The 25568-nt window shown below is 41.7% G+C and overlaps 1 protein-coding gene across 1 annotated transcript in view; it reads left to right on the forward strand.

Annotated features, from left to right (window-relative positions):
• The first annotated feature begins 7896 nt into the window (after positions 1-7896).
• Atic (5-aminoimidazole-4-carboxamide ribonucleotide formyltransferase/IMP cyclohydrolase) overlaps positions 7897-25568 on the forward strand; it is a 23410-nt gene continuing 5738 nt past the window's right edge. The window contains exons 1-12 of the mRNA XM_028760622.1: positions 7897-8007; positions 8231-8357; positions 10116-10192; positions 11787-11853; positions 15425-15513; positions 15912-16063; positions 16362-16518; positions 20054-20179; positions 21220-21327; positions 22106-22191; positions 23135-23224; positions 24890-25018. Of these exons, the coding sequence (XP_028616455.1) occupies positions 7989-8007; positions 8231-8357; positions 10116-10192; positions 11787-11853; positions 15425-15513; positions 15912-16063; positions 16362-16518; positions 20054-20179; positions 21220-21327; positions 22106-22191; positions 23135-23224; positions 24890-25018 (1227 nt within the window). The 5' untranslated portion in view covers positions 7897-7988. The remainder of the gene's footprint in view (positions 8008-8230; positions 8358-10115; positions 10193-11786; positions 11854-15424; positions 15514-15911; positions 16064-16361; positions 16519-20053; positions 20180-21219; positions 21328-22105; positions 22192-23134; positions 23225-24889; positions 25019-25568) is intronic.

A 25568-nucleotide genomic window follows, 5' to 3' on the forward strand; every position in this document is an offset into this window, starting at 1 on the left:
TCTCATCAGCTGACACAATGGGAACCCCAGAACAAGAAAGGGAGGAAGAGACAGCACTCTTGTTGTGAAGAGTCTTCACCTATACTGAGAACACACACCTACACTGAGAGCATACCGCATATCCTCCTCCTTAGTCCATCCACTGCTGGGAGCCACAGCCTTCTCCTATTGCCCAGGGCGTTCCCTGCAAGTCTCCTCTGGGATCTGTCTGCTTCATTCATCTTTGCCCTTCACAACTAGAGGAACCCAATACAGATTAAATGCTACTCTGAAGTTTCCCAAAGCTTCCTTCTCATTTAGAGTATACAACGGTTCGTGGAACCTCATTCCACCTGGCCACTCCACGTCTTCCTTTTGTTCTGTGTGCTGGAATCATCCTTTGCTCCCTGTTATGCCCAAACCCTACCAGCACACTCTCTGTGCAGGGCCTTTGCACTTGCTATTTTTTCTCACTCTGGAACACAGGCCTTCAAGTTTCCTGGAACTTCCTATTCCTCACTCAGTGTTCAGTTCTTCACTCAACTGTGATCCGTGGAAATTTTTCTCTGACAGGCCTGAATAAAATTGTAGCTCCCTGCCCTGAGCATGGTGAGACAGGCCTGTAAACAACTGTGGCTCCCTCCTGGCCTACTATTGTCTTTGATAAAGGGAAGATATCTTCCTCTAACATCCTATACATTTTATTAATTCCATTTTTTATTAACTTTTTCTTCTCTGGGACTGCCAGCTCTATTTTTTTTTAATTAAAGGTATTTTTTTCATATAATACATTCTGATTATGGTTTCCCCTCCTCCAACTCCTCCCAGACTTCCCCATCCACCAAAATCCATACCCTTTCTTTCTCTCTTTCTCTTTAGAAAACAAACAGGCAAGAAAACACACACACTCCCACACACAGAAACCTCATAAAAACAAAATTTAAAAAAATAATATGTAAAAAAAGTATTTATAAGGTTAAAAACAACAACAACAAACAAATAAACCAGCAAACAACAACCACAGGCAAAGCACTATGACAACCAAAAATACCATGGAGTTCGTTTTGTGTGGAACATCTACTGCTAGGCTTGAGGCCTGCCTCAAATGTGACTGTATATCCAGTGAGATTCAGTTGGAGAAAACTAACTCTTCCTTTGTGAGCAGATACCAACTGGAAATAGCTTCTGGGTTAGACATGGGGGCTGTGTCTGCTTCCCCTCTGAGCACTGGATCCCCTCTGGCTTAAGCTTGTGCAGGCCATAGTCTCTGTGAGTTCCAATCAGAGAGTGGTTGATTACCCCCATAACTTTTGTGCCACTATTGTGCCTGTGTATCTTACAGGTAGGTCATTACTGTAGATCAAGACTCTTTGAGAACAAGAATCCTCCCTTTATCATTGCCTCTCACCACAGAGTAGCTTCTTGTATTAGTTATCCTTCTACTGCTGTGATGAGACAACATAACCAAGGCAACTAGAGGAAAGAAGTTTATTTGGATATAGGTTTAGATTTTTCTAAACCTACTTTATTTAGGGTTCTGAGTTCCTTCTAACCCACCAACCAGAGGTAGGAGAAAAAGAAAATTTATAGGAAAGGGGGGTTGTGGACCTGATTAGAAGTATCTCTTTGGTGCAATTCTACTCTTTGTTATCAGGATACCAGCAATCCAGTCCAATAACAAACACCAAATATGAGTCAGCAGCAGTGGCTCAATCCAGCAGAAACTGCAAGGCTCAGCCAAGTCAGCACGAGTCAATGAAAGGAACAAGAATCAGCCAGAATATCACAAGAAGTTCTTTAGGGAAGTGAAAACCAGTGAAGACCAGAAAAGACCAGCGAAGCATTACATGGCCCGCAGTGCAAGAGCACCCTTCACTGTCTGTAGGGTTCTACTTATATTCTTTCCAAACATCACGCGCCCTCTCAAGCAAGCGTCTGCTTCAGCAAAACATCCTCTCACAAGACAGATTCCAGCAAAACATCATATGACACAACTGAGATCCCAAAGGAACCAGAAATTCCCTCTTCATTTGGACTTATAGTTCCAGAGGAATAAAAACCCATGATGGCAGGAGCAGAAGAAGAGCTTACGTCTTCAACTGTGAGCAGAAAACAGAAAATGAACTAGAAATGGTACTGTTCTTTACTCTCAAAGCCCATGTTCAATCTCTTCCTTACTCCAACAAGGCCACACCTCCTATGGTTCTCCAAACAGTGCCATCAACTGGAGACCAAGTATTCAAATGCCCCAGACTATGGGGACATTTCTCATGAAAACTATAAACAACTCTCAAAAGAGATTATTTTTATTTGGTTGGTTTTTATTTGGTGCTTATTTTTGCTTTGCTTCGCTTGCTTATTTATTTATTTACTTATTTAAGAAGGGCTCACAGTGTTGCTGTTCTCCTCCTTCTCTCCCTCCAAGTATTGGGATTCTAAGTATGTGGCATAATACCTAACACTTTGTATATATGCATATGTACAGCATTCTCAATAAACATTTATAAGAGAAGCGTTTGCTTTAATATCAGCCAGATTATCTTGTCACTCCATGCCTCACTGTGTCCATGGTATAAATTCTACTGAGCACATCCACATGTACTCCTAGAACATGAAATATCTGTTTGAACACACTTTCCACTTTTGGACTACCTTCTTGTTCAGTCTGTTTGCTCAATCTAATGAAGCATGCTTATCTTCCTCTAGGCTTATCAACTTCTAGGCCTTCAATATCATTAACTTTACAAATTTGTTTACCTCTAGCCTCTCTCTCTTCCATCACTAATTTGCATTCATAATTTCAACACCCTCTGTGCTGGCTAAATTTGTGTCAAGTTGACACAAACTACAGTCATCTGAGAGGAGAGAAACTCAATTGAGAAAATGTTCCTACCCCTATAAAATCAGTCTGTGGGCCAGCCTGTGGAGCATTTTCTTGATAAGTGGTTGATGGGGGTAGATAGCTCGTATAGATGGTACCACCCTTGGGCTGGTAGTCCTGGGTCCTATAAGAAAGCAGGTTGAGTAAGCCATGTGGACCATGCCAGTAAGCAGCATCCCTCCATGACCTCTGCATCAGCTCTTGCTTTCAGGTTCCTATTCTGTTTGAGTCCTGCCCTGACTTCCTTCAGTGATGAACTACAATGTAGAAGTCTAAGCACAATAAACCCCTTCCTCCCCAACTTGCTTTTTGGTCATGGTGTTCTATTGCAGCAATAGAAGCCCTAAGGCATCTCCCATATTATTTATAAACTTTATCGGTTATCTGTTCTTTAAAAGCAATATTTAGAAACTAAAATGATTTGTGCTCACATTGATTTTGCACAAAATATACACATATCCAGACTGTATTTTCTTGTCTGCATAGGTATATAATAATGTACCTGCCTTATTATATAGTCATATAATCAAGGTAGACATGATGGATTTCTCATATTCCATAGATCTCCATGTCTTCCTGTTCTTTACCTTTCATTTTGTTTTTCCATAGACCATTTTCTCTGTAGACCAGGCTGGCCTCGAACTCAGAAATCCACCTGCCTCTGCCTCCCAAGTGCTGGGGTAAAAGGCGTGCGCCACCACTGCCCAGCCTATAGACCATTTTCTTCTTTCCTCATTCATTCATTCATTCTGTAGCGTTGTGGATTGAGCCCAATGTTTTGCACTCTACCACCTAGCCTCTTCCCCAGGCCTCACAGATTCCTTCTTTTCCATGATTTCAAACCTTTGCTTAATATTGGGTATGGTAGTAAGATAAAATAACAACTCTGAATTAAAAGACTAAGAAATTGTTTATACTAAACCAAACATGAGTGATGGCAATATGGAAACCCAGATTCCAGATATCTTGAATGACCTACTGCTCTAAAGCAAAGAAACAAAGGAGGTCATGCGTAGATGCAGTCAAGAAAAGCATTTTGTGGGCATTGTGTAGGCTGGCTGCAGCAAAGGAGGAAGGTTTCAGATGTTATCTTGTTATTCTTAGCCTTAGGGTTAGTGGAGGTTAGAGGTCTGTTACAGGAAAATACCAAGAGGTGACAAGAAGGTTAGGTCAGATGTAAAGAGTCAAAGTAAATGGCCATTTTTTAAAGGCTCTAAGATAACTCTAGAAATGTAACATTCTACCTCTCCGTAATTGTGATGATTGCAAGATCACATCTTCTGGTTTACAGTGGGCTAGTTCCAGAACCATCCAAACTGGTTTCTCTGCTTCCAACCGTTTTAACTGACTTTCATATTATTGCCAATTTCCTGTTTCCAAATAGCTCCCAGACTTCAAGGAAAAAGGCTTGCATTTCTTAATATGTATTAGTAGGTTATGAAAGACCAGGGAACCAAATGAAAGACCCCAAGAAGATCCTTTCTCAATCTGGCCACTCAAAGGACTCAGAGACACCGAACTTGTTGTAACAGCAAGAGGTATATTTCAATCAGCGCTCTGAAGCCGAAACCCCATAACCCACGCAGGGGCAGAGGAGCTCGACCCCCAGCTCGGGGAGAGTAGAGTATTTAAAGGAAAAAAAAAACCACAACCCAAGGGGAGTTGGGAGGGGTAACTGTGGAAAGTGCCAGGGTTCAGGGAACAATCATGGGGAAAGTGCCAGCCCATTTCTCAGCATATGACAGGATTCGAGGAGCAATCATGGGGAAGTATAGGTCTTTTTTTCTCAAGGCTCAATCTTATTCAGTCATATCATTTACATCATCTACTTTGTGGTTAGCCAAGTTCTTGTTCTTGGAGCACAAAGCCCCAGAACTAGCTGACCTGCTCTCCTGGTTCTTTTTACTGTTAGTCTGCTAGAAGTGAAATTTCTATTAACCCTTCATTTCCCCACTTCTTTTAATACAAAGTTCTAATCTTAGAACTAAATTTCAGTATCTTATAATCTAAATTCTCTTGGCCCTGATACTCTAAACAAGATGTCTAGTTTGAGACACTACCTGTCAAGTCAGTTTTGGGGGGGGTATGGGGATTGTTACCCATCACCTGAAGAGTGCCTGCGGCACAGGAGCAGCTTAAGAGGATCAGCAGTCTTTTCCAGTTCTTATTCATCTTCAGATGGCTCAGGAGCTCTCTTCACATGGGAGGCGTGAATCCAAGCAGAAATGTCTTCTACTTTTATTGCTGTAGGGGTGGTCAGGAGTACTAGGTACGATCCTTTCTAATGCAGCTCAAGGTTACCAGCACATTGATGTCTGACCAAGACAGTGTCTCCCACTTGAAACTGATGTGGTACCCCCTGGTCTCTGGTCTTGTAGGCCCCCTTCAGCTGCTCTCAGACTTCGTGTCAGACCACCTCGAGTGTTTTCATACGAGTGGACAAGGATTTAGAAAGAACAGTGTCAGGATTGTACACTCTACCTGCTTCAGTGAGTGGTGGTGGCCCCCCACACAGAATCTCAAAGGGTGTGAGCTTAAATTGCCCTGGAGAGTTCCAAACTCTGAACAAGGCATAAGGAAGGAGAGCTGTCCAGTCATTACCACCAGTCTCTAATGTTAATTTGGTTAAGGTCTCTTTAATGGTTCTATTCATCCTCTCTATCTGCCCTGAGCTCTGGGGTCTATAAACACAATGTAATTTCCAATTAATTTCCAGCTGTGAGGCCAATCTCTGACTTATCTGGGCAACAAAGGCCAGTCTATTATCAGACCCAATTACCTTGGGTAATCTAAACCTTAAACTTCTCTATCAGTTTTCTCTACAAAAAAAAAAAAGTGATTTTTGTGAAAAATACTTGGTATATTAATCCAATAATTTAACCTCCTGGGAACTACTTCTGATGACAGATGCTCCCATTAGGGTACACAAACCCTCAGTGGGAGTCGGCCCAATGTGAATGGGCTTCATTAGACCTTAGTGGCCATGAGAAAAGCCTAGATTTGGAATGAAATGGAAAGTAGTAAATTGCTACAAGGAACAAGCATAAAGCAAAACTAAACCGTAGTGCAGTCAATATTGAACGAACACATATGAGACTGTTCAGATGTGTTAATGTGACTCAGGGTCCTCAAGCTTCCTTTGGATGGGTACGAAATAAGAAGATACGACAATGTCATCATTATAGGATAGACTATTTTTATTGTCAGTCTGCCTGTTGCACTAGTGAGTGATTAGCTCTTCGTAGATGCTGGATCTCTCACTTCTACGATTCTAGCTTGCTTTCCACTGGCATCGTCAAAGATGTGATCAGAAGCTTAGAAACATATTTAAGAGGTCAACTATGTCAAGAGAATAAATGGGGGAGGTATACATGTATGTTATCATTTGCCAGTCAGTTCACCATTTGTTCTTTCAGTAGATTACTCGGTATGTGTCTTACAGGCTGGGGAGGACTACAGAGCAATTACTATGCCAGTGCTATAAGAAAAACAAGGACGATTGCCCTAAGGAAGTGACTTTGTCCAGGGTGACCAAACAATTGAAAACAGAACTCATTTTTTTCTTCCTCCTGCTAACATATAAAACAAGCACCAAATCTGTATTCTAAAATTGTGAGAGAATGAAATGAATCAAAACTAATCATTGTAAACAGCTTTAAATAAAAGGAATATGTCTTAACCTGTTACCAGAAGCCCTAGTTAATTCAGTTTAATACTGTATTGTCTGTTTTTAACTGATGTTTTCTTACTGCTCAGGGTATGTGTCTGCACTTTCTTCCCATCTTGAGCTCCTGGGCAGGTGATGAGGTCATAGCTTTCCTTTTTTATGTCAGGCAGAAAGGGGTCAATAAGTATTTGCCTATATCTATTTTTTCAATGTGAAAAATTTCTAATGTCTAAGCATCGTTTATTTCCTTTTATTATTTACTGCTTTCTCTGCTTTCTAGTTTCTGTAGAAATCAAATGTAAGTTCCCTGTGCTACTGACCACGAACCTTGCCCACCTCTGTACATTTAAAGTTGTAAACACATTCTGAAGACACTATGATGATCCTAATATATCTTCCTTAGAAATGTGAGAGGTGTTCAGAGCAAGGAGTTAACACGTTCTGAGGTCAGAAAAATGAGACAGATATTTGATCAATAGATATTTGAAGGAGTAAAGAGATTGGACTATTAGAGAGAAAAGACGAGACGCAGACTAGCACCCAAGTAATAGGAAAATGGACTTTGCACAGATCGGGAGCCAAGCCTGGAAAGAAAAAGCTAGGCTTTCTATAGAATTGTAAAATTTTAGGCTCTTTTATAGAATTGTAAGTTCTTTTGTAGAATTGTATTAAATAACATTACAAAAAACAATCAAAAAATTAATATTAAAACATTGACGTTAAAAATAGGGCAGTGTATACAGCAAGATGTGTTGTTTATTTTGTGCCAAAGGTGTCACTTTTATTTAAAAAAACGCAGATGAGCTCAATTTTGCTATTCCTTTTTAAATAAATGAAGTCTTGCAATCATAGGCAACCTTTACTCCTGCCACCTGGGCTTGAAGGAAAATAGCATTTTACAGATTTGCAAGATGGTGATCTTGATGTAAATTCCAGGCCATTTTATAACGTGGTATGAAAAACTTCAAATGATGGTCATTTTACTTCCTTTGGGGCTTTCAACTGTAGAGGTAATGACTTCATGCGTAGGTCTCGTGCGTGTTTCCCGGTCCTGTAAAAACAAGAGTATGGTAGATAGCTGCACAAATTCTTTCTGACATTGCCAGACAGGGTCTGTTTATTTTTTCTGGCTAGTTTCCCCCAATCGGTGCTCTAGCCGCCGCGGCCCCACCTCTCGGGACCTCGGCAGCATCCCAAATAACCCGCGATCCGCGAGTCCCCACGCCCAGATTTGAGCCCTAAAAAAGGAAGCCCGTGGCTACGGATCCCGGGCTCCAGATAGCTGCAGCCCCGCCCAGCGGCGCCTTCCGCCCTAGGCTGCAGCTCACTGGAGGAGGGGGCGGGACCTCGGGGTCACGTGGGATCAACACGCCCCGCCTACCGCTTCCCGAACGGCCGGGTCCTGACTGCCAGCCTACGCACGTGGCCTGTCCGTCTCCCGACTCCGCGATCCGGCGCAGCATGGCTTCCTCCCAGCTTGGTGAGGCCCTCGCGATGCATCACAGGGGCCCTGCCTGCAACCATCCCCGCCAGCCGCCCATGCAGCAAGCCGCTGGCCGAGCTGGGCAGGCCCCGGGTCAGGCCTGCAGGCTGGGTGCCTTCCGTGCTGGGCCCTGGGCCTGCAGTCACATGAGTCCCCTCCCTAGACCCAGAAGAACGCGGTGCCAGAGGCCGCGAATAATGAGAAATGCCTTCTCTTTCAGCCTTGTTCAGTGTGTCTGACAAAACTGGCCTCGTGGAATTTGCCAGAAACCTCGCGTCTCTTGGTTTGAGTCTGGTCGCTTCCGGGGGCACCGCAAAAGCCATCAGGGATGCTGGCCTGGCAGTCAGGTAAGGCAGTAGGTAGTGTTAAGTCCAGGGAGAAAAGCGTTGTGACCATATTCACCAGAAAGCCATGTAATCCAGGTACTGACAAAACACCTTCTCCCTGTAACGCTTTGGAAAAGGAAACTCACAGGTAGAAGTTGGGTTGAACTAGAGATCCTTGAGTTTTAGAACCCTAGCACCCAGCCACTGTTTTCAAACAAATTAACTTAGGTGGGCCATTTGTTACACAGAATAAACACAAAAGTTCTGGTTCACGGCCTGGCTTTAACTTGTTGCTCAGTTAGACTGTAACGTCTTTGAAGATTTATATCTGCCTCTTCCATAGCATCCATCAGAAAGTCCAAGTCAGTGGCTCACTCACATACTAGTCTAACAGTGGGAAGGGCTTGATAAGACATGTCAGGAGATGATCCTGAAGGACTGGAAGGTAGAAAAGGAAAAAGACCTCAGGACAGTAAGTTCACACACCTAATAAAAGACCTGTCTTTGTTGCCATAATAATTCTTGGCTTGTGGCGAATCCCTGTAGAGGTAAATCATTCACCTCTTCATAACGCCTGTCTGTGTGAGCAGTACATAACCCCTGTACGTTTGACAGCTTCAGACAGCAAGAATGCCTTTACTTATTGAATAAATGTTTTCTGTGGATTCTCTTGTAACTTACAGGAGTCAGGAGCTTCAGGGACAGCAAACAAGTAGGCTCCTGTGAGGTGCAGTTGAGTTATGGTGGGACTGGTTAAGGTCTGCCATTGTTGCTGTGGCATTTCAGATGAAGTATGTGTTATTTCATTGTGTCTCACCTGGTTTAAATGTTTTCTCAGATGGTCATATTTCCACACCAGTGCCCAATGTTTGCTTGCCCCCATTAAGCCTTTTTTTTTTAATTTTAATTTATTTTTATATTTTATTTTTGGTTTTTTGAGTCAGGATTTCTCTGTGTAGCCCTGGCTGTCCTGAAACTCACTCTGTAGACCAGGCTGGCTTCGAACTCAGAAATCCGCCTGCCTCTGCCTCCCAAGTGCTGGGATTAAAGGTGTGCACCACCACTGCCCGACTTTTAAGCCCTTTTATTTGTATACTTTTGGTGGCGTGGAAGACTGACCTCAATGTCCAGTCCACTCCTGAGCCATATCCCTAGTTCATTTTCTATTTTTTACTTCAGAAACTTAAAATTTAGAGCCAGGGTCTCTGTAAGTTGCCCAAGCTAGCCTTGAACTTGTGATTCTCCTGCTTCAGCTTCTTTGAGTGATTGTTGGATTGTGGATATCTTTTTAAAATTAGGAACATATCCCTTTAAAGAGTGAGTGGTTTTATTTGTTTATACAGGTCCTTGTGCATAGAGACAAACTTTGTGTACTGAGACATTCTAGACCAAAGATATTTTTAATGTTTTTGTTGCTGTTGTTAAATTCTCTATAAATGATTGTCAGTAGAATTTTATTTTCTTTGTTTTGTTTGTTTGCTTTTGGTTTTTCAGGACAGGGTTTCCCTGTGTAGTCTTGGCTGTCCTGGAACTTTATGTGTAGACCAGGCTGGCCTTGAACTCACAGAGATCCATCCACCTGCCTCTACCTTCTGAGTGATGGGATTAAAGTGGTAAGCCACCACTGCCCTTGAGTTTGTTTCTTAATTAAAGGTTATTAAGTGTCTGGACAAAGTTTTGCTTAAGTTGGACTTGAAAAAAATTTCATGTAGACTTGGTAAGAGATGCTTTGAATCCTGGAAAGTGATAATTCAGTAACTTTCATTACTCTTTTTTCAGAGATGTGTCTGAGCTAACGGGGTTTCCTGAAATGTTAGGGGGGCGTGTGAAAACCTTGCATCCTGCGGTCCATGCTGGTAAGTGGTTGAAGGTTATTTCAGTTTGTAACAGATATTTTAGTTCATAGTTTCAAAGGATACAGAAAGAAGAAATAAATCATAAGCCCCAAAACAGTTTTTTAAAAAGTATATTTCTCCCATTGATCCCTTTAAAATCTGACTCCTCAGTACAAGTTCAGATTGTTTTCCTCCATTGCTTTTGATCTTGACCTACTGACTAGTTTAGCTAATCTAGATTGTGTTGTTTCTATAGGCTGTACACTTCTGTAGTTCACACTTGGAATATAGTGTTATACAGTAACTGTTTCTCAAAAGAATGTGACTTCTGTTCATTTGCCTAGCATAGCAAACCCTCTAAGCAGTAATAGCCACAGAACCTGCATTGCAGGTTACAATAAAACTTGTGAAGAAAAGCCAGAAAGCTAGTGCCGGAGAGATGGCTGGGCCTTAGCATTTGAGAGCACCATCTGCTCTTGCAGAGAACCCAGGTTCAGTTCCTGGCACCTACATTCCAGTTTAAAACCCACTTGCAGGGGATCAAATTCTTTTGACCCCCTTAGGCACTAGGCATGGGTAGTACACATACAGATATACTTGGCCAAACAATCATGCACGTAAATGAATGAAAAAACAGGGAAAGAAAGGGAAGAGACTGGAAAGCTAAGAATTATCAGTCAAGTCATGAGCTATAGCTTATGAAAATGTAGATTGGAAGACTGGCAGAGGTTATGTAAAAATTCCTTTTATGGTTTTTTGGGTTTGGGGTTTTGCTTTGCATACGAAAAGGGAATTAGGTCATTTTGGTTTTTAGAGAGTCTCACTCTGAGACCAGAGTAGCCTAGAATCCACTGTGTAGTCCATGCTAGTCTGGAACTGTTAGCCTCTTAATGCTGGGGTCAGAGGTATGGGATACAGGGCCCAGTGAGAATTAAGTATTGAAGGGAAGGGTGGTTTTGTTGTTGTTTGTTTATGGAAGCAGGGTTTCTCCATGTAACCTTGGCTGTCCTGGAACTCTGTGTAGACCAGGCTGGCCTCAAATTCAGAGATCTGTCTGCCTCTGCCTCCGGAGTGCTAGGATTAAAGGCGTGCGCCACCACGCACAGCTGGTTGTTATTTTATTGAAATAAGGTCTTACTATGTAATTCAGGCTTGCTGTTAAATCTTTCCTTCCTTCACCCGTGTGCTTGGAGTATAGGCCTGTGCTGCTGTATCTAAAAATGTCTTCATTTTTGTTTGTTTGTTGTCTGTTTCAGAGCTCTTCAACTGTGTGTAATGTTCTTTAAGAATATTAGGTGCTTGGTACATTTGCACAGACGTGTAATCCTAATACTTAGAAGGCTGAGGCTGGAGGGTCGTTTGAGCTCAGGAGTTTAAGACTCTCCTGGTCAATATAGGAAGGCCCTGTCTTTTATGTGGTGTCATGTGCCTTTCATCCCAGTGCTCGGGAAGCAGAGGCAGGTAGATCTCTTGAGTTGGAGGCCAGCCAGCACTTTATAGTGAGACCCTGTCTCAGAAAACAGAATATTAGAGGATTTACCTTGTGAGTGTGGGACTCCACAGTATGAACCAGCTGCATTTCTGACCGGCATGTCCTTTCACTTTGTTACATTAGGAATCTTGGCACGAAATATTCCGGAAGATGCTGCTGACATGGCCAGGCTTGATTTCAACCTTATAAGGTAAAAAGTTTGAAGCTCAAACACCAAAGATGAATGATGCCAAAACCTGATGTCTTCTCCTGTCCTCTCTATAGAAACACTGCATCTTTTATGTAATATTTGTTATGTATGAGCATTTTAATTTTCCCAGATTTGTATTTCCAAACTATGTAACTTAAATTAAAACAACCATGACTTTGCTAATTATTTATTTAGAGCAAACTTCCCACCACTGAGTTAGATCCTTGGCCCAATCCTTGTTTTTCAAAAGGTAAGGTTTAAATTTCGCTCATACAACCAATGATGATACTGTGTCCTTTAAACATATGTAGCAGCATTATTAAGGGGTGGCTTATGTGTTATACAATTCAGCCTATTAAAAAGCTGCAATTTGATGCTTACATTCAAAAAAAGGTGAAAACATCACTACATTCATTGTTACGACGTTCTGCTCTCCCGTCTGTACCTCCCTCCAGAAGCCCCTGTACTTGGCACTGCTCAGTATTACTGATTCCTCATGACTCCTATGTGGTGTGGTTGTTTCCTTCTCAGTCGGCATTCAACCATCTCAAGTTTTGATAATTTTGTGATGCTTAGCTTGAGCTTTTGATGTCATACCTAAAGCACTTCATCATGGTAGTGAAGGTTTTTTTGCCAGTGATTTTTGTTGTTTATAATTAGACTTGCTTGTTTGTATTTAGACAGACTCTCAGTGTGTGGCTGAACTAGTCTCTGGTTCCCCGCCTTCCTTCCTTAACGTCCCCAAATGCTGGAATTACCAGGCTATAGCATTTTACACCCAGCTCTGTTGACTGAGTTAAAGTTTATGTTTGCGGAGGACTACGTATGGGGTTGTCCCCCTGTCCCAGCATCATCTGTCAGAAGCTGCTTATTCTTCCACTGTGGTCCGAGCATACTTGGTCTCTGGCTATGCCACTGTACACGGTTAAGATAGATACAGAGTACAACTTGAACTTGAAGTAGAGGGCCCTGGGTCCTCCCACTCTGTTTTTCTTATGCAAGATTGTTGAGCCATTCAGGGACACTTGTGTTTAGGATCCCTGTGCAACACTTGGGAAAGACAGTGGGACTTTCAAAGGGTCTGTAGAGACACAGGAATAATTGTCATCTCAACAACAGAAGTCTTCCAACTCATGGGTATGAGAGTCTCTCCCTTTTTGAGAAACATTAATTTTCTTTAGTTCCTTTCAACATACTTTTGTATTTTTCAGTGTCAGTTTGACACTTTTGTAGTTTTGTTCTTCTGTCTTTGGTTGGCCTTAATACTGTCATTTCTGCATTGTTTGCTTAATTTCCTGTCCTGATTGTTGTTTGCTAATGTGTATTATTACAATTGATTTTTGTGTATCGATCATCCATCCTGCAGTCTTGCTGGATGCATTCATTAAGGCTGATAAGTTTTCTTCTTAACAGCTTGAGACTTTCTCTATATGAACACCATTTCACGTACATCCAACTTTGATGCCTTTCCTTTAGTTTCTTTGCATATTTTTTTGGCTGAAACACAGCAAAATATTGACTAGAAATGGTGAATGGTGAACATTCTTATTTCTGAATCTTAGGAAAATATTGGATTTAAGATATCAATAAACATGATGTTAGATTTTATTGTATTTTATCATGTTGAGGTTCTTTACAATTCTGAATTTATTGATGTCTTTTTTTAAATTATAGATAAATACAGAATTTTTCACACTTTGTGCATCAAGTAATCTTGTGGCTTTTGTCTTCTGTTAATATTACAGTTATTATTTTTTTAAGATCTTTATTTATGGGGCAAATGTGGCTTGTGGGGGTGTGAGGACAACCCATTGGACTTGGTTCTCTCCTTCCAACATGTGGGTTCTGGGGACCAGTCTTGCAGCAAGCACCGTTATTTCCTGAGCCATCTTGCTGGCCCCTAATTTTTAGGTACTAAGTTAACCCTGCCTTGCTGGGACGATATCCTGTTTGGCTGTGGTGTGTAATTTTTGTATTTTCTGGGTTAGATTTACAAGTCAGCTCACATTAGAAGCAGCAGCCTGGTAGTTTTCTTGTGATGTGTTTGTCCAGTGTTGGAATCAGGATAACGAGCCTAATCCATTGAACTGAGAGATCCTTGCCTCTTCTGTTGTACTCGTTTTCACCAGTGGGGATTATACTGTGGTCCTAGGGTGGATATTTATGACCTCTCTGAAAGCAAAACAAGTATTTATTTGCCTTTAGAATGCTACGTTTTCATCATGTATACAATCTCTTGGGAAAATAGTGAAAATGTATGTCTTAGGTAAACATCACAGTCTAAAATGAGATTTTTCTATACTCTTATAATTTTGATTTCTTCTTAAAATATTTTGTTTTAAGTGAGGATCTAACTATGTAGCCCAGGTTAACTTCAGTCTCCAAATTCTCTGAATGTTGGGTTTACTACCACTCTCGACCAAAAAACAAAATTTGAAATTTTAATGATTTAATAGAGATAGTTAGCTAAGGCTAACCAACCGTCAGGCTTGAAGGGTGGTCTAGGGAGTAATAGTGAGCTAAGACTAGCCAAGCATCAGCCTTGCAGGAGAGGAGGGTCTGGGGAGGATGATGTATGCGTGCTATATCCAGGGCATGTGCTGATTCAATGCTCTCATAGCCCCCAGACCTTTTTAATATAACTTCTAAGTAGGAAGGCATTCTTGTCAGAACGACCTAAGACAGACTCAGTCTTGTTTATGAAATAAGAAAAGGGGGAGAGGTAGAGAGCTTTTGGGGCTGCTTGGCAAGAAGCTGACATGGGCCAAGGACAAGGAAATGGGCTTCAGACAGGAATCTGACATTAGGCTAGATCAAAGAAGTAATTTCAGATAGGACTTTAAACTTTAAGCTAGAACAAGGAAGTGGGCTTCAGACATGAAAATTACTTTGGGCTAGGACAGGGAAGTAGACACCAATATTTTGGTCATCCTGATAAGCCCTTAGAAACAGTGATCAGGGGAGTGTTCGTGGAATTTTGTTTATTGCCTTGCTTGTTCTTTGACTGTTTGTGTTTATTGTCTTGTTCCTTGACTATTTGCATCTACTGTATTGCTAGTTCCTCAACCTAGAACTGACCTTAGTACTTGCATGTAATTAAAATGGTATAAAAGCAAAAAGGAGGAAGGGGATGGGATAGAGGGGGGTTCTAGGAAGGGGAAATGGAGAAAGGGGATGACATCTGAAATGTAAATAAATAAAATATCCAAAAAAAAAAAAGAAACAAAAAAAAAATGTTGGTGTTGGGCAAGAGGCTAAGCAGTTAGGGGCACAGGCTGTTCTTGTAGAGGACCCAGGTTTAGGTTCCAGCGGCTCATAGCAGTTTATCTGTGACTTTTGTGGATCCTCTCTTGGCTTCCATGGGCACTACATGCACGTACATACACATGCAAGCAAGTCCTCGTGCGCATAAAAACAATCTTTAAGAAAAGAGTTTGAAATTGTCAGGATTACAGTTTGTGTTCTAGGTCTTCACAGGTTTTAATCACATCTGTAGCAACTTTTTCCCTAAATAGTTGTAAATGATGAAGCTTCAGTGTTTTAATCACAGCTAATTTTCTTCCATTGTCAGAGTTGTTGTCTGTAACCTGTACCCCTTCGTGAAGACTGTGGCTTCTCCAGATGTAACTGTTGAGGCAGCCGTTGAGCAAATTGATATTGGTAAGGTGAAAGAAACATTTCAAAACAGATGGGTGGAGATTACATTCTCTTGATTTTGTTTTTATTTTTATTATTGAGTGTTTCTAGTTTTGTTTCATGTCTTTGAGACAGGGGTTTGCTACCTTGCCCAATCTGGCCTTGAACTCCACTTGGAGTAATCCTCCTGCCTCAGTCTCCAATGTTCACAAATTTAATTGTATGTTACCACTCCCAGCTTAGAAAATATTTTATAAGCTACTTTTGTGTATGGAGGGTTCATATGAGCTATTTTCCCCTTATTTTTTTTTTAAGGCAAAAATTAAGGTAGAAGTGTTATTCAAAGTTACTTTATTTGAAAGAGAGTTCTTCAACTGATAGCAAAATGCCAAAGGAAAATAACATATTTTTGTCCTTCAAAGGTGGCGTGACCTTACTAAGGGCTGCAGCCAAAAACCATGCTCGAGTGACAGTTGTCTGTGAACCAGAGGACTATGCGGTCGTGGCTGCAGAGATGCAGGGCTCTGATAGTAAGGACACCTCCCTGGAGACCAGGCGCCACTTGGCCTTGAAGGTGGGTGCACTTCTGTCATACTGTAAAGCAATGTCCATGTAGTTTAAGTGCGTCAGTCCAAGCACCACTCAGTTCTGCTAAATATGTTGGCTTCCCACACTCAGCTTGGGCCTTCTGTCCTTTCATTAAACACAGAAAAATCAAACATTAGGAAATTTCTGTCAGATTCAAAGGTGGAAAGATTAGTTTTGCTATTCACAGTGTTACTTGGGATGTGTTGGGGGTGGCAGCTAAGGCTATACCTAAAGGCGTTCTTGGGAAGTGTTCCTACTATCTCACATAATGCAACTTTTTGTAGGCATTCACTCATACTGCTCAATATGATGAAGCCATTTCAGATTACTTCAGGAAACAGTACAGTAAAGGAATTTCTCAGATGCCCCTGAGGTATGGGATGAACCCCCATCAGACTCCTGCCCAGCTGTATACGCTGAAGCCCAAGCTTCCCATCACAGGTAAAGTATGAGAATTACCAATTGTGTAGACACAGATTTCTCTGCGTTGTATCTGAAGTTACTCCCATTCAGAATATAAAAGTAAATTATTTAGTAGGCCTTAGAACCATCCAGAATTGAGGTGCACAAAAAGTGTCAGAGTGGTGCAGCAGCTGCACTGCCTGGCAAACCACAGATCCTGGGTGATAGGCAAAGCCCATGTTAGAGATGACAAACTGTTTTGGAAGACTTGATAAAATTTCCAGAAGAAGAGCAGACTAAGCCTGTGGTGAGTCTATAATTGGTAGTTGAGGCAGTGAAGAAAGAAGTAGAGGAAACTCTTGTGTGTTTCAGTGGGTTGAGAACCACTATCTGTTTGACAGATGCTATAAGAAGTGATTTCCTTGTTTGGCCTTAAAGGCCAGTTGTAGACCAACATAGAAGTGTGAAGTTAAATAACACTGAAGGGCCAGAGTGATCATTCAGGGACAGAGGTACTTGCTGTGCTAGCCTGGTGACTGTAGTTCAATCCCAGGTCAGAATTGTCCATATTCATGCCTCTTCCCTACACACATGTACACACAATATAACCTTTTTTTTTTTTTTAAATTTAAAAGAGAAAGAAGTGGTGGTAATGGGTATTGAGAATTAAAACTGTGCTTATACTGTGTGACACTGTTCTGGGGAAATGGGAACATGCCTACTCACTCCAGAGAAAGGACTGGTGACAGGCCAGAATACAGATACCACCAAAGTCAAACCTGGTGATCCAGTGGTGTTTGTTGTGATTGTTTGCACGAATATTGGTGAGAGCTTATTTCTAGGAGCAGAATGAGACAGCTCACAAAGCTGGAGTCCGGAGCACCCTGCTCAGCCTACAAGCAGCTCCACAAGCTGAAGAGTGTCCTTTCCAGGTAGCTCAGCTAGTCTGAGAATGCCTTAGCAGTCTGTACAGCTTCTGTAGTAGCCTAGTAAATCTGGTCAATTTCAGGGTCTTCCTGAGCTTAACCAAGTTTGCTCTAGGGTCAGTTCTGTTTCACTTCCCTTTTAAAGTCCTGTGTCCAAAATAGAGTTCTACCTCAAAGGGAATTGATACATGACATTTTGTGGCTATAATAAAAGTATTTTCAGTGTTTTGCCCTGTTTTGTTCCTCTGAAGAGGAGTTGGGGAAGAGCAGAGGAGAGCTTTGTGTGTAGAGCTCTAGAACTGACAGGAGTGTCAGCACATGCTAAGAGCCAGGACAGCTTCAGTCACACTCAAGGCAAGCCACCCGGTCCATGGGTTGCTGTCGGAAAGCAGCTGTTCCCCTGTTGACTTTTCTTCCTGTCTCAGCCCTGAAGACTGGGGAGAGCAGGGTAGGAAGTTTGAGGATTACAGTCTCTCCTCTCACTCCTCCCATCCAGGGGTCTACAGTTCCATCACTGCTCTGCCATAGGCACATCTTGTACCTGACAATTCATAAGTCTCAGGGTCTCCCTGACTATGCTAAGCTACTTCTGCCTCCTGCCTTAGGCTTTCTGTTCCACACAACGGAGTAGTCTTAACAGTGTGCATCAGGTGATGCTTCCCACTTAGGACTCTTCACTGGCCTTCTTGCTCCATGAGGCACTTGCCTTACAATCTTCATTCCTGACTCACCCGCCACCCCTTAGCTCTACTCCCAGCACAGGGCAGCTTCTACTCTAGGGCTTTGGCATTGACCACTCAGAATCCCTTCCCTGTAGACTTCATGGTCCTGGCTATCTTTTTCAGGTCTCAGGCCAGAGTAGCTGGTCCTCCTTTGTCACCTCACCTAGCTTTACTCGAGTTCTCCAGTTAGGGTGACGGCCCCCAATGCAAAAGCTGTTGCATTTCAAGTCTACATTTTGCGTTTTTATAAGAATTTTCAGGGCTAGAGTGTCACCTGCACTCTGGGAAGCTGTGTTCTACCCTCAACACTAAAAAATTAGTGTTCATTTGTGCTGTATGAGTGAGTCTTCATTGTTCCTTATGTGTGTGTCTGGGTGCCTCATTCCTGTGAAAGGTAAAAGTGTTATTTGTGCTCGTGGCAGAAGAGGTCCCGGCTTGTAAACAAACAGCAGCTTCTTATAAGAGATTCATTCACAGGATTTCTCTTGAACACTTATTTATATAACAGAAAAAGTATTTTTTGTTTTTATGTGGTTTGAATGTTTGGTGATTAAGAGTGTACACGCCTGTTTGTCTGGAACAAAACTGAAGCAGAGAATAAAAATGGAATTGTGTGTGTGTTTGATTTTTGTCTTTGTTTTGTGTTTTACTTTCTTCTGACTGGAAGTGAGATGGTGCCTGTTTGTTTTATCTAATAGACAGGGCATTCTCTGTAGTGCTTTCTGTTACGTCTGACCAGTTACTAGCACTTCTGAGAATATGATGTGAGGGGAACCAGTATTCTGGGAGGTGTTTAGACATGGCTATTCCTCTGCTCACCTTCCCACTCAAAATTCGACAAGCTACCCACAGAGGCAGGAGCTGGAGAAGGGAGCTGAGCTAATGATCTCCAGTCTGCTTTGCTTGCTGGGTATCTCATAAGGTATCTCAGTTTAATGCTTCCTACCAACTTCCTTTCTTCTGAACCTGTACATCAAAGTTCCTTGGGGATACGCTGTGGTTTTCTTTCTGTTGGGGAACTTACTTTGGTCAGGATCTCAGGATCTCCTCTCTCATCCCCGAGTGTTGAGATCACAAGCACACACCATTCTGCTCTGGTGCACCTGCAGTCTGTCTGGCTGTTCTTTGGAAAATGGTTTTCCTTTGTTGTCATGGGACTCTATGCAGTCCAGACTGGCTTTGAACTTGGAGAGATTCACCTGCCTCTGCCTCCTGACTGCTGGGATTAAATGCAAACACTACATGCCTGCCTGCAGCTTCTATGGCATCTTCTCTAAAAGATGAAAACACCACTGTTTCTGTCACTCTTTCTGTTCTGGGCACTTTAACTTGTACTGTATTTGATAGGGTTTGTTTGTTTGTTTGTTTGTTTGTTTGTTTGTTTGAAGTTGAAAAGGTATATGATCTATGACATACTCTGTCACTGTAATTTTCATAAATATTTAATCTGTTCACATGGATGTAGCTGATACCTGGTCTTGTCATTGTTACTGAGTCTCTTACTGTTGTATTTCTACTCTGCAGGGGTGGGGTTGGGGGTGCACTTCTTTGAAGATGACCCATGTGCTCTGCTCCCTTTGAAGTTGGGTTACTGATAGGTTTATAGATACCCGTTTACCTCTTGATTAATTTTTCTTCTTTGACAGAGAGGATGGTTCTTGAATCTCATTATGTAGCCCTGGCTGTCCTAGAACTTGACCTGTAGACCAGATTGGCCTTGAACTCCTATAAATCTACCTGCTTCTGCCTTCCCATTGCTGGTGTACTAAAGGTGTACCCCACCTCCAGCCTTTGATTGCTTTCGTACTTTTGTGTAATATCACGTGCAGGTTGTATAGCCTAGATATGTTATTTTTTTAGGTAGTATACATATATATGGCCTTTCTAAACCTGCTTGTTAATGTGCCTGTGTGTTTTCATGTGTAGTTCTCAATGGAGCCCCAGGATTCATAAACTTGTGTGATGCTTTGAATGCCTGGCAACTGGTGACAGAACTGAGAGGAGCGGTAAACATTCCAGCTGCAGCTTCTTTCAAGCATGTTAGCCCAGCAGGTGAGAAAAGCCTTCCAGAATGCCCTAGAATGCTTAGAAGGCTCAGGAGTGCAGATGCCTATTAGACAGCCTGGGACATCCTAGGCCACTTTTGGCAAGTCTGTTGATAGTTATTATAGTCATAGAAACCTTGGTAACATAGTCCATATACACATAATTATGTGACAGTGTCAGGAGACAGAACAATTGCACTGTTGGCTCTTGCAGTGTCATTCTGAAAGTTGAGGAATGAAAGTGAAGTGACATAATCTCATAAAACCAGAGAACTGCTGTTCCATGTTGGAACTGTACCTTAGTAAACATGCAGAGTGTTCATGTAGCATTCTGCCCCTGTTTCTATTGAGTGAGACATTCCTTCGTGTCTACTCTCAAGTCCTTAAGTCTACACACAATTCCATAATCCATAATGTCACAGGGGCCGGCTGGAGTCTCACTCACCACTGTTGTTGATATTTATTGGGCGCTAAAGTGCGATAAGTAAGCAGAAATAATACTGTGTGGCACAAAGCAGAGCAGTCGGTACTGCGGTGCCTGGCTGCCTTCGCACGGCAGCGTGGCCTGGGGCCTCTGCTTCCATGGCAGAGGGAAGATACCACTGTTCCCAAAAGTGTGGTTTTCGTATTTAACTACCTCACTGAGTAGTTTTTGTTTAAATTGGTATAAGTAGTAAAAAATATATATATATATATACTCCACATTTGTTTGAAAATATAGACTAGGTCTTTAAAAATGTAAATTTTTAGAATCATTTTGCCTTGCTATCTTTGTTTCTTTTGTGGTGCAGTGAAATTGAACCCGGTCTTAGAACATGTCTTGCCACTGAGATACACCTCCAGCTCTTTAACAAAATACTTTGTTGTGAATATTGAAAAGTAGCAATTTGAAGTTTCAGGTTTATTGTTTGTGCTTTTAAACAGTTGAGTGTGTGCATGGTGGTAAGGGGGTGCCCAGTCAGTGCTTAACCTTGGGAGTTGGGGGTGCTTAGCCACTGCTTTTCCTGCCGACCGACTCTGGCCCTACTTTCTCATTTTCTTTGCCAGGTGCTGCTGTTGGGATTCCACTCAGTGAGGACGAGGCCAGAGTCTGCATGGTCTATGACCTCTATCCGACCCTCACGCCCCTGGCCATTGCCTATGCAAGAGCAAGAGGTCAGTCGGTTAAGAGCTTTTGTCATTTAGAGGAAACAGCAATGTTTTATACTGAATAGAGTACTGAATAGTACTACCTGTAGCTTAGAGGATTTAAATTTGTCCTTCATTGTTTTAAATTAACACTTAAGAGGAATATATTCACAAAAATGCATGTTAGTGTTTTGATGTAGTATGTGGAGACAAATGAGATTGATACATTTTATTTTGGATTAGGTACTTGAGTACATTTTTATTATGAGAAAAAGTGCATAGTTATTCTAACCACTAAGTGGTTAGATTTGACTTACATTTTATATACTCAGAAATACAAGATTCTTGTATAATGACCAGCAGATACAAGTACACAGAAGGGTTTTGAGAAACTGCTACAGTTTATTAGGCAGCAGCTGCAGCCTTGTGCTGAGTCCTGCCTGCCTCCCACATCTGTAAATGCAGATTGGCTAGAGGCCACGTGGCTTGCTTATTTTCAGTAACCAGTGCTGAACTATAGCTAAGTGCTAATTTAGAAGGTAAAATTAATGCTTTCTTACTGATTATTTGACTGATGGTGCTAACTGTGTAGTAAGATTAGCTTTAGAGAAAGTATGTTTTGTTTCCCACATCACTTGTGTAATATACCCACCCACATTGTAGTAACAGAGCTTGGGGAGGTACATGCCACGTGCCATCACGTCTATGAATCCGAGAGAATCTGAGAGGAAACACTAGGTTTGATCACGTGGGTTTTTCTATGCAAGGTTGCTTTATGGAGAATCCCTTTAACTTTCATTTGCAGGAGCCGATAGGATGTCTTCATTTGGTGATTTTGTTGCATTATCTGATGTCTGTGATGTCCCAACTGCAAAAATTATCTCCAGAGAAGTGAGTAGAGGTTCAGGTATCTTGAGCCAGATGCAGCTGAATGACTTGTTTCTAGGTTTCATTGAAACCATAGCCTGCAGTGGTAATGTTTGTTCCAGCTGTTTACCCTGTAGGATACTGAGACGTGTACAACACAAATCCTTGACTTTTTGTTAATTTTAAGATTTAAGGTTTCAGGTGGGTGTTTGTCTTGATGTGGGGGTTTTATATGTTTAATTCTTTAAATCTTCTGCTGAGTGTGCTTAATATCCAAGTTACTATTGTTAAAGGCAGAGCCATCCTGTTGATAAGGCAATCATGATGAACCCTTAGCCATCCGAATGATGAGGATGGAGGAAGTGTGAAGCACTTGGATGAACTAACCCTCAGCAGTTAGCACCAGGCTCACATCTCACCATTAGTGCTGGGGGCAGAAGGAGAGAGGTAGCTCAGAGAGGAAAAGAGATACTGGTCCAGGGGGTGCTGTTGGGTTACTTTAGTGATTCGATCTGTGTGGTCTTAAGCCATCCTAACCATGTTGGGCTGGCATGCCACTTGCAGGTGGCTGTCACTGAGACATGTCTCTAGTTGCAAGATGACAGATCTCTGGGACCTCACTCCCTTGCTTTGTGTTCTCTTGAGCCAGGCTGCAGTGTGCTCTTTAGTACAGGCCTCGACCCCACTTCATGAGCAGAATGCCATAAGAGTAATACCTTGTTTATTAGAGTGAATCTGCCATTTGTTCTTAGTTAAATCTAAGATTAACCGCAGAAAATATGATAGGACAGCTTGCAATAATCGACCCTAAAGAATAATCCTGAGTCTACTGTTTTTTTGAGTTTTAATGTTAGCATTTTCTATTGATAGTTCTGGTACATCACTTAAGGACAGCTAATTGTTGCTATATCTTATGGAGTTATTCTCTGATTTCTAAAAATAAAAATTTAATTTAATGTATTTACAGGTGTCGGATGGTATTGTTGCCCCGGGATATGAAGAGGAAGCCTTGAAAATACTTTCTAAAAAGAAAAATGGAAATTATTGTGTTCTTCAGGTCTGTGCAGTTCCAAAGTTAGGCAGTAATTTAGTCTTTGGGTTTATTTTGTGTTCTTTCCCCCTGTATATCTCTTTTTTATGAGGACAGCCTTCAAATTTATACCTCTATATTGTAGTTGTCTCTGTTCCTTTCTCCCTAGCTGGTCTTGTCTTTCTTCTTTTTAAGCTAGGGTTGAACTGTATAGCTCAAAGGGGTGTCAGGCTCACAGCTTTGCAAATGCTGGGATTAGACGTTTACAGCAGTGTGCCACATCAGACTCCTCTGTTCTTCCTGTTTATGAGACAGAATCTCACTATGGAGCCTTTGGCTGGCTGAGAACTCGGAGGTACACCAGCCTCTGCATTAATCTCAGTGCTCTAATTGAAGGCGTGGTGTGCACCTCCTCACCCTGCCAGACACCTTTATTTTTAGTCTTACCCTTTTTATACAGGTGGTTTGGGGTCTTAAGAATCTCTCTTTTAACTTTTATTTTTAATTTTTATTTACATGCTTTCTTGTTCAGATGTTATTAACTGCTATAGAAACCCTTCTGCCTGCCCCACTGCCACTGTTACCCTTTACAGTGACTGCTCTAAATTTCTTCTTTGCCCTTCCAGAAATAGTCAGGACACTCCACCAGGCATTCATCTGCACTTCTCTTGTTTCTTATTCTTGCATACCCTGCTTCACACCCTTGCAGATCTGTCCCAAGTCTTTCTATAACTTACCTAAGTTCTGAGAGATGGAGGTGGGTCACAAGCTATGTATACTAGTGACTATGCTGCCCCTTGAAGCTGAATGTCCTCGTGGCCATGGTAGTTTTAAATTTTTCATCTTTGCAGTTATATGAACATTGCAACTCAGATTCACCAACTGAGCATCTCACACATGGGAGATGCAAGCTATAACTCTTATTTTCCTATATTATATTATTTTACTTTTTTCATTTAGTTAGTAATATTGTCACAAGAATGTGCTGAGATTTGAACCTGGGGTACTTGTGAATGGTAGACGGAAACTCTACCTCTGAGTTGCCTAGGCTAGCCTTGAGCTAACTCACTTTGTAGCCAACACAGACCTTGGCCTTCCAAGTCTCCTACGTTAGCCTTCCCAGATTAAGCTAGAGTGTCAGGCATGTGCCACTAGGCCAGAACCCATTTTTAACTTGTAATTCAAATACTGGCCAAATTTCTTTAAAAGATTTTTAGGAAAAAAGGGAAACTAGAATGTAAATGTGCCTCAGCCTGACTTAGTGAGTCTCTTCTACCTGCCAACCGTATAAAAGGACTAAAGGGATGGTAACTTAACAGAACAGTGTGCCATGATAGTCAGGGATTTTGGTGCCTGGCTGTTGTATTGTATCCTTACTGAGTGATGTCATCACACATGTTCATGTTAGGGAAATGGATGTAACAAAACAGTGACGTCTTTCCTGTGCTAGTGTCAGGGCCTGTTTTCTGATACACAGCGTGGCTGTGTAACTCAGGCTGGCCTGGAACTTAACTGTGACTGAGTCTGATCTCTAACCTGCAGTTCTCGTGCCTCATCCTTCTAGGTACTGGGGCTACATGCATGCACCTTCATACTCAACAAGAATAATGGATGTTTGTGTGTGTGTGTGTGTGTGTGTAAAATTTGAGACTGAAGATATAATACTTATAATTTTTAAAATTTGTGTCTTAGATGGACCAGTCTTACAAACCGGATGAAAATGAAGTTCGAACGCTCTTTGGTCTTCGTTTAAGCCAGAAGAGAAATAATGGTGTTGTTGACAAGTCGTTATTTAGCAATATTGTCACCAAGAATAAAGATGTAAGTTTGAAAATATCCAAACTAAAAATTAATAGCATGTCTGTCTTCAGTTTACGTAAGCTTATCATTTATTAAGGTCGATCCGTTTTTGTAACATGTAAGCCTGATACATTAGAAGCTTATGTGTGTATGTGCTTAAGTAGAAATACGTATCTTCAGTCATACCTAAGTAAGATCGTGTCTTCTGCAACTGCATGCATTAGGTCACAGGTGTTTTTCTGTACTGATAAATGTTTCTGTGCTTCATGAAAAGCTGCCTGACAACCTGAGTATGATCTGTGCACTTGGATATTTAGATTGTGTCCTTCGTCACCCCGTAGAAGAGGTCTGTTCTTGGGATAATGATGATCTGGGGAGAATACTTACATGCAGTATTCCATTCAGTCACAGTACATTATGGGAGAGGACCATCCTCTGTATTGTATAAATTACAGAATTGGAACAGAGAATAGTTAAATCTGTCTAAAGTTACAAGATACGGAAATGAATGAGAGGTAGGGGTGTGTGTGTGTGTGTGTGTGTGTGTGTGTGTGTGTGTGTGTGTGTGTGT

Source organism: Grammomys surdaster, unplaced genomic scaffold, assembly GCF_004785775.1.
Source record: "Grammomys surdaster isolate TR1022 unplaced genomic scaffold, NIH_TR_1.0 126546, whole genome shotgun sequence".
NCBI lineage: Eukaryota > Metazoa > Chordata > Mammalia > Rodentia > Muridae > Grammomys > Grammomys surdaster.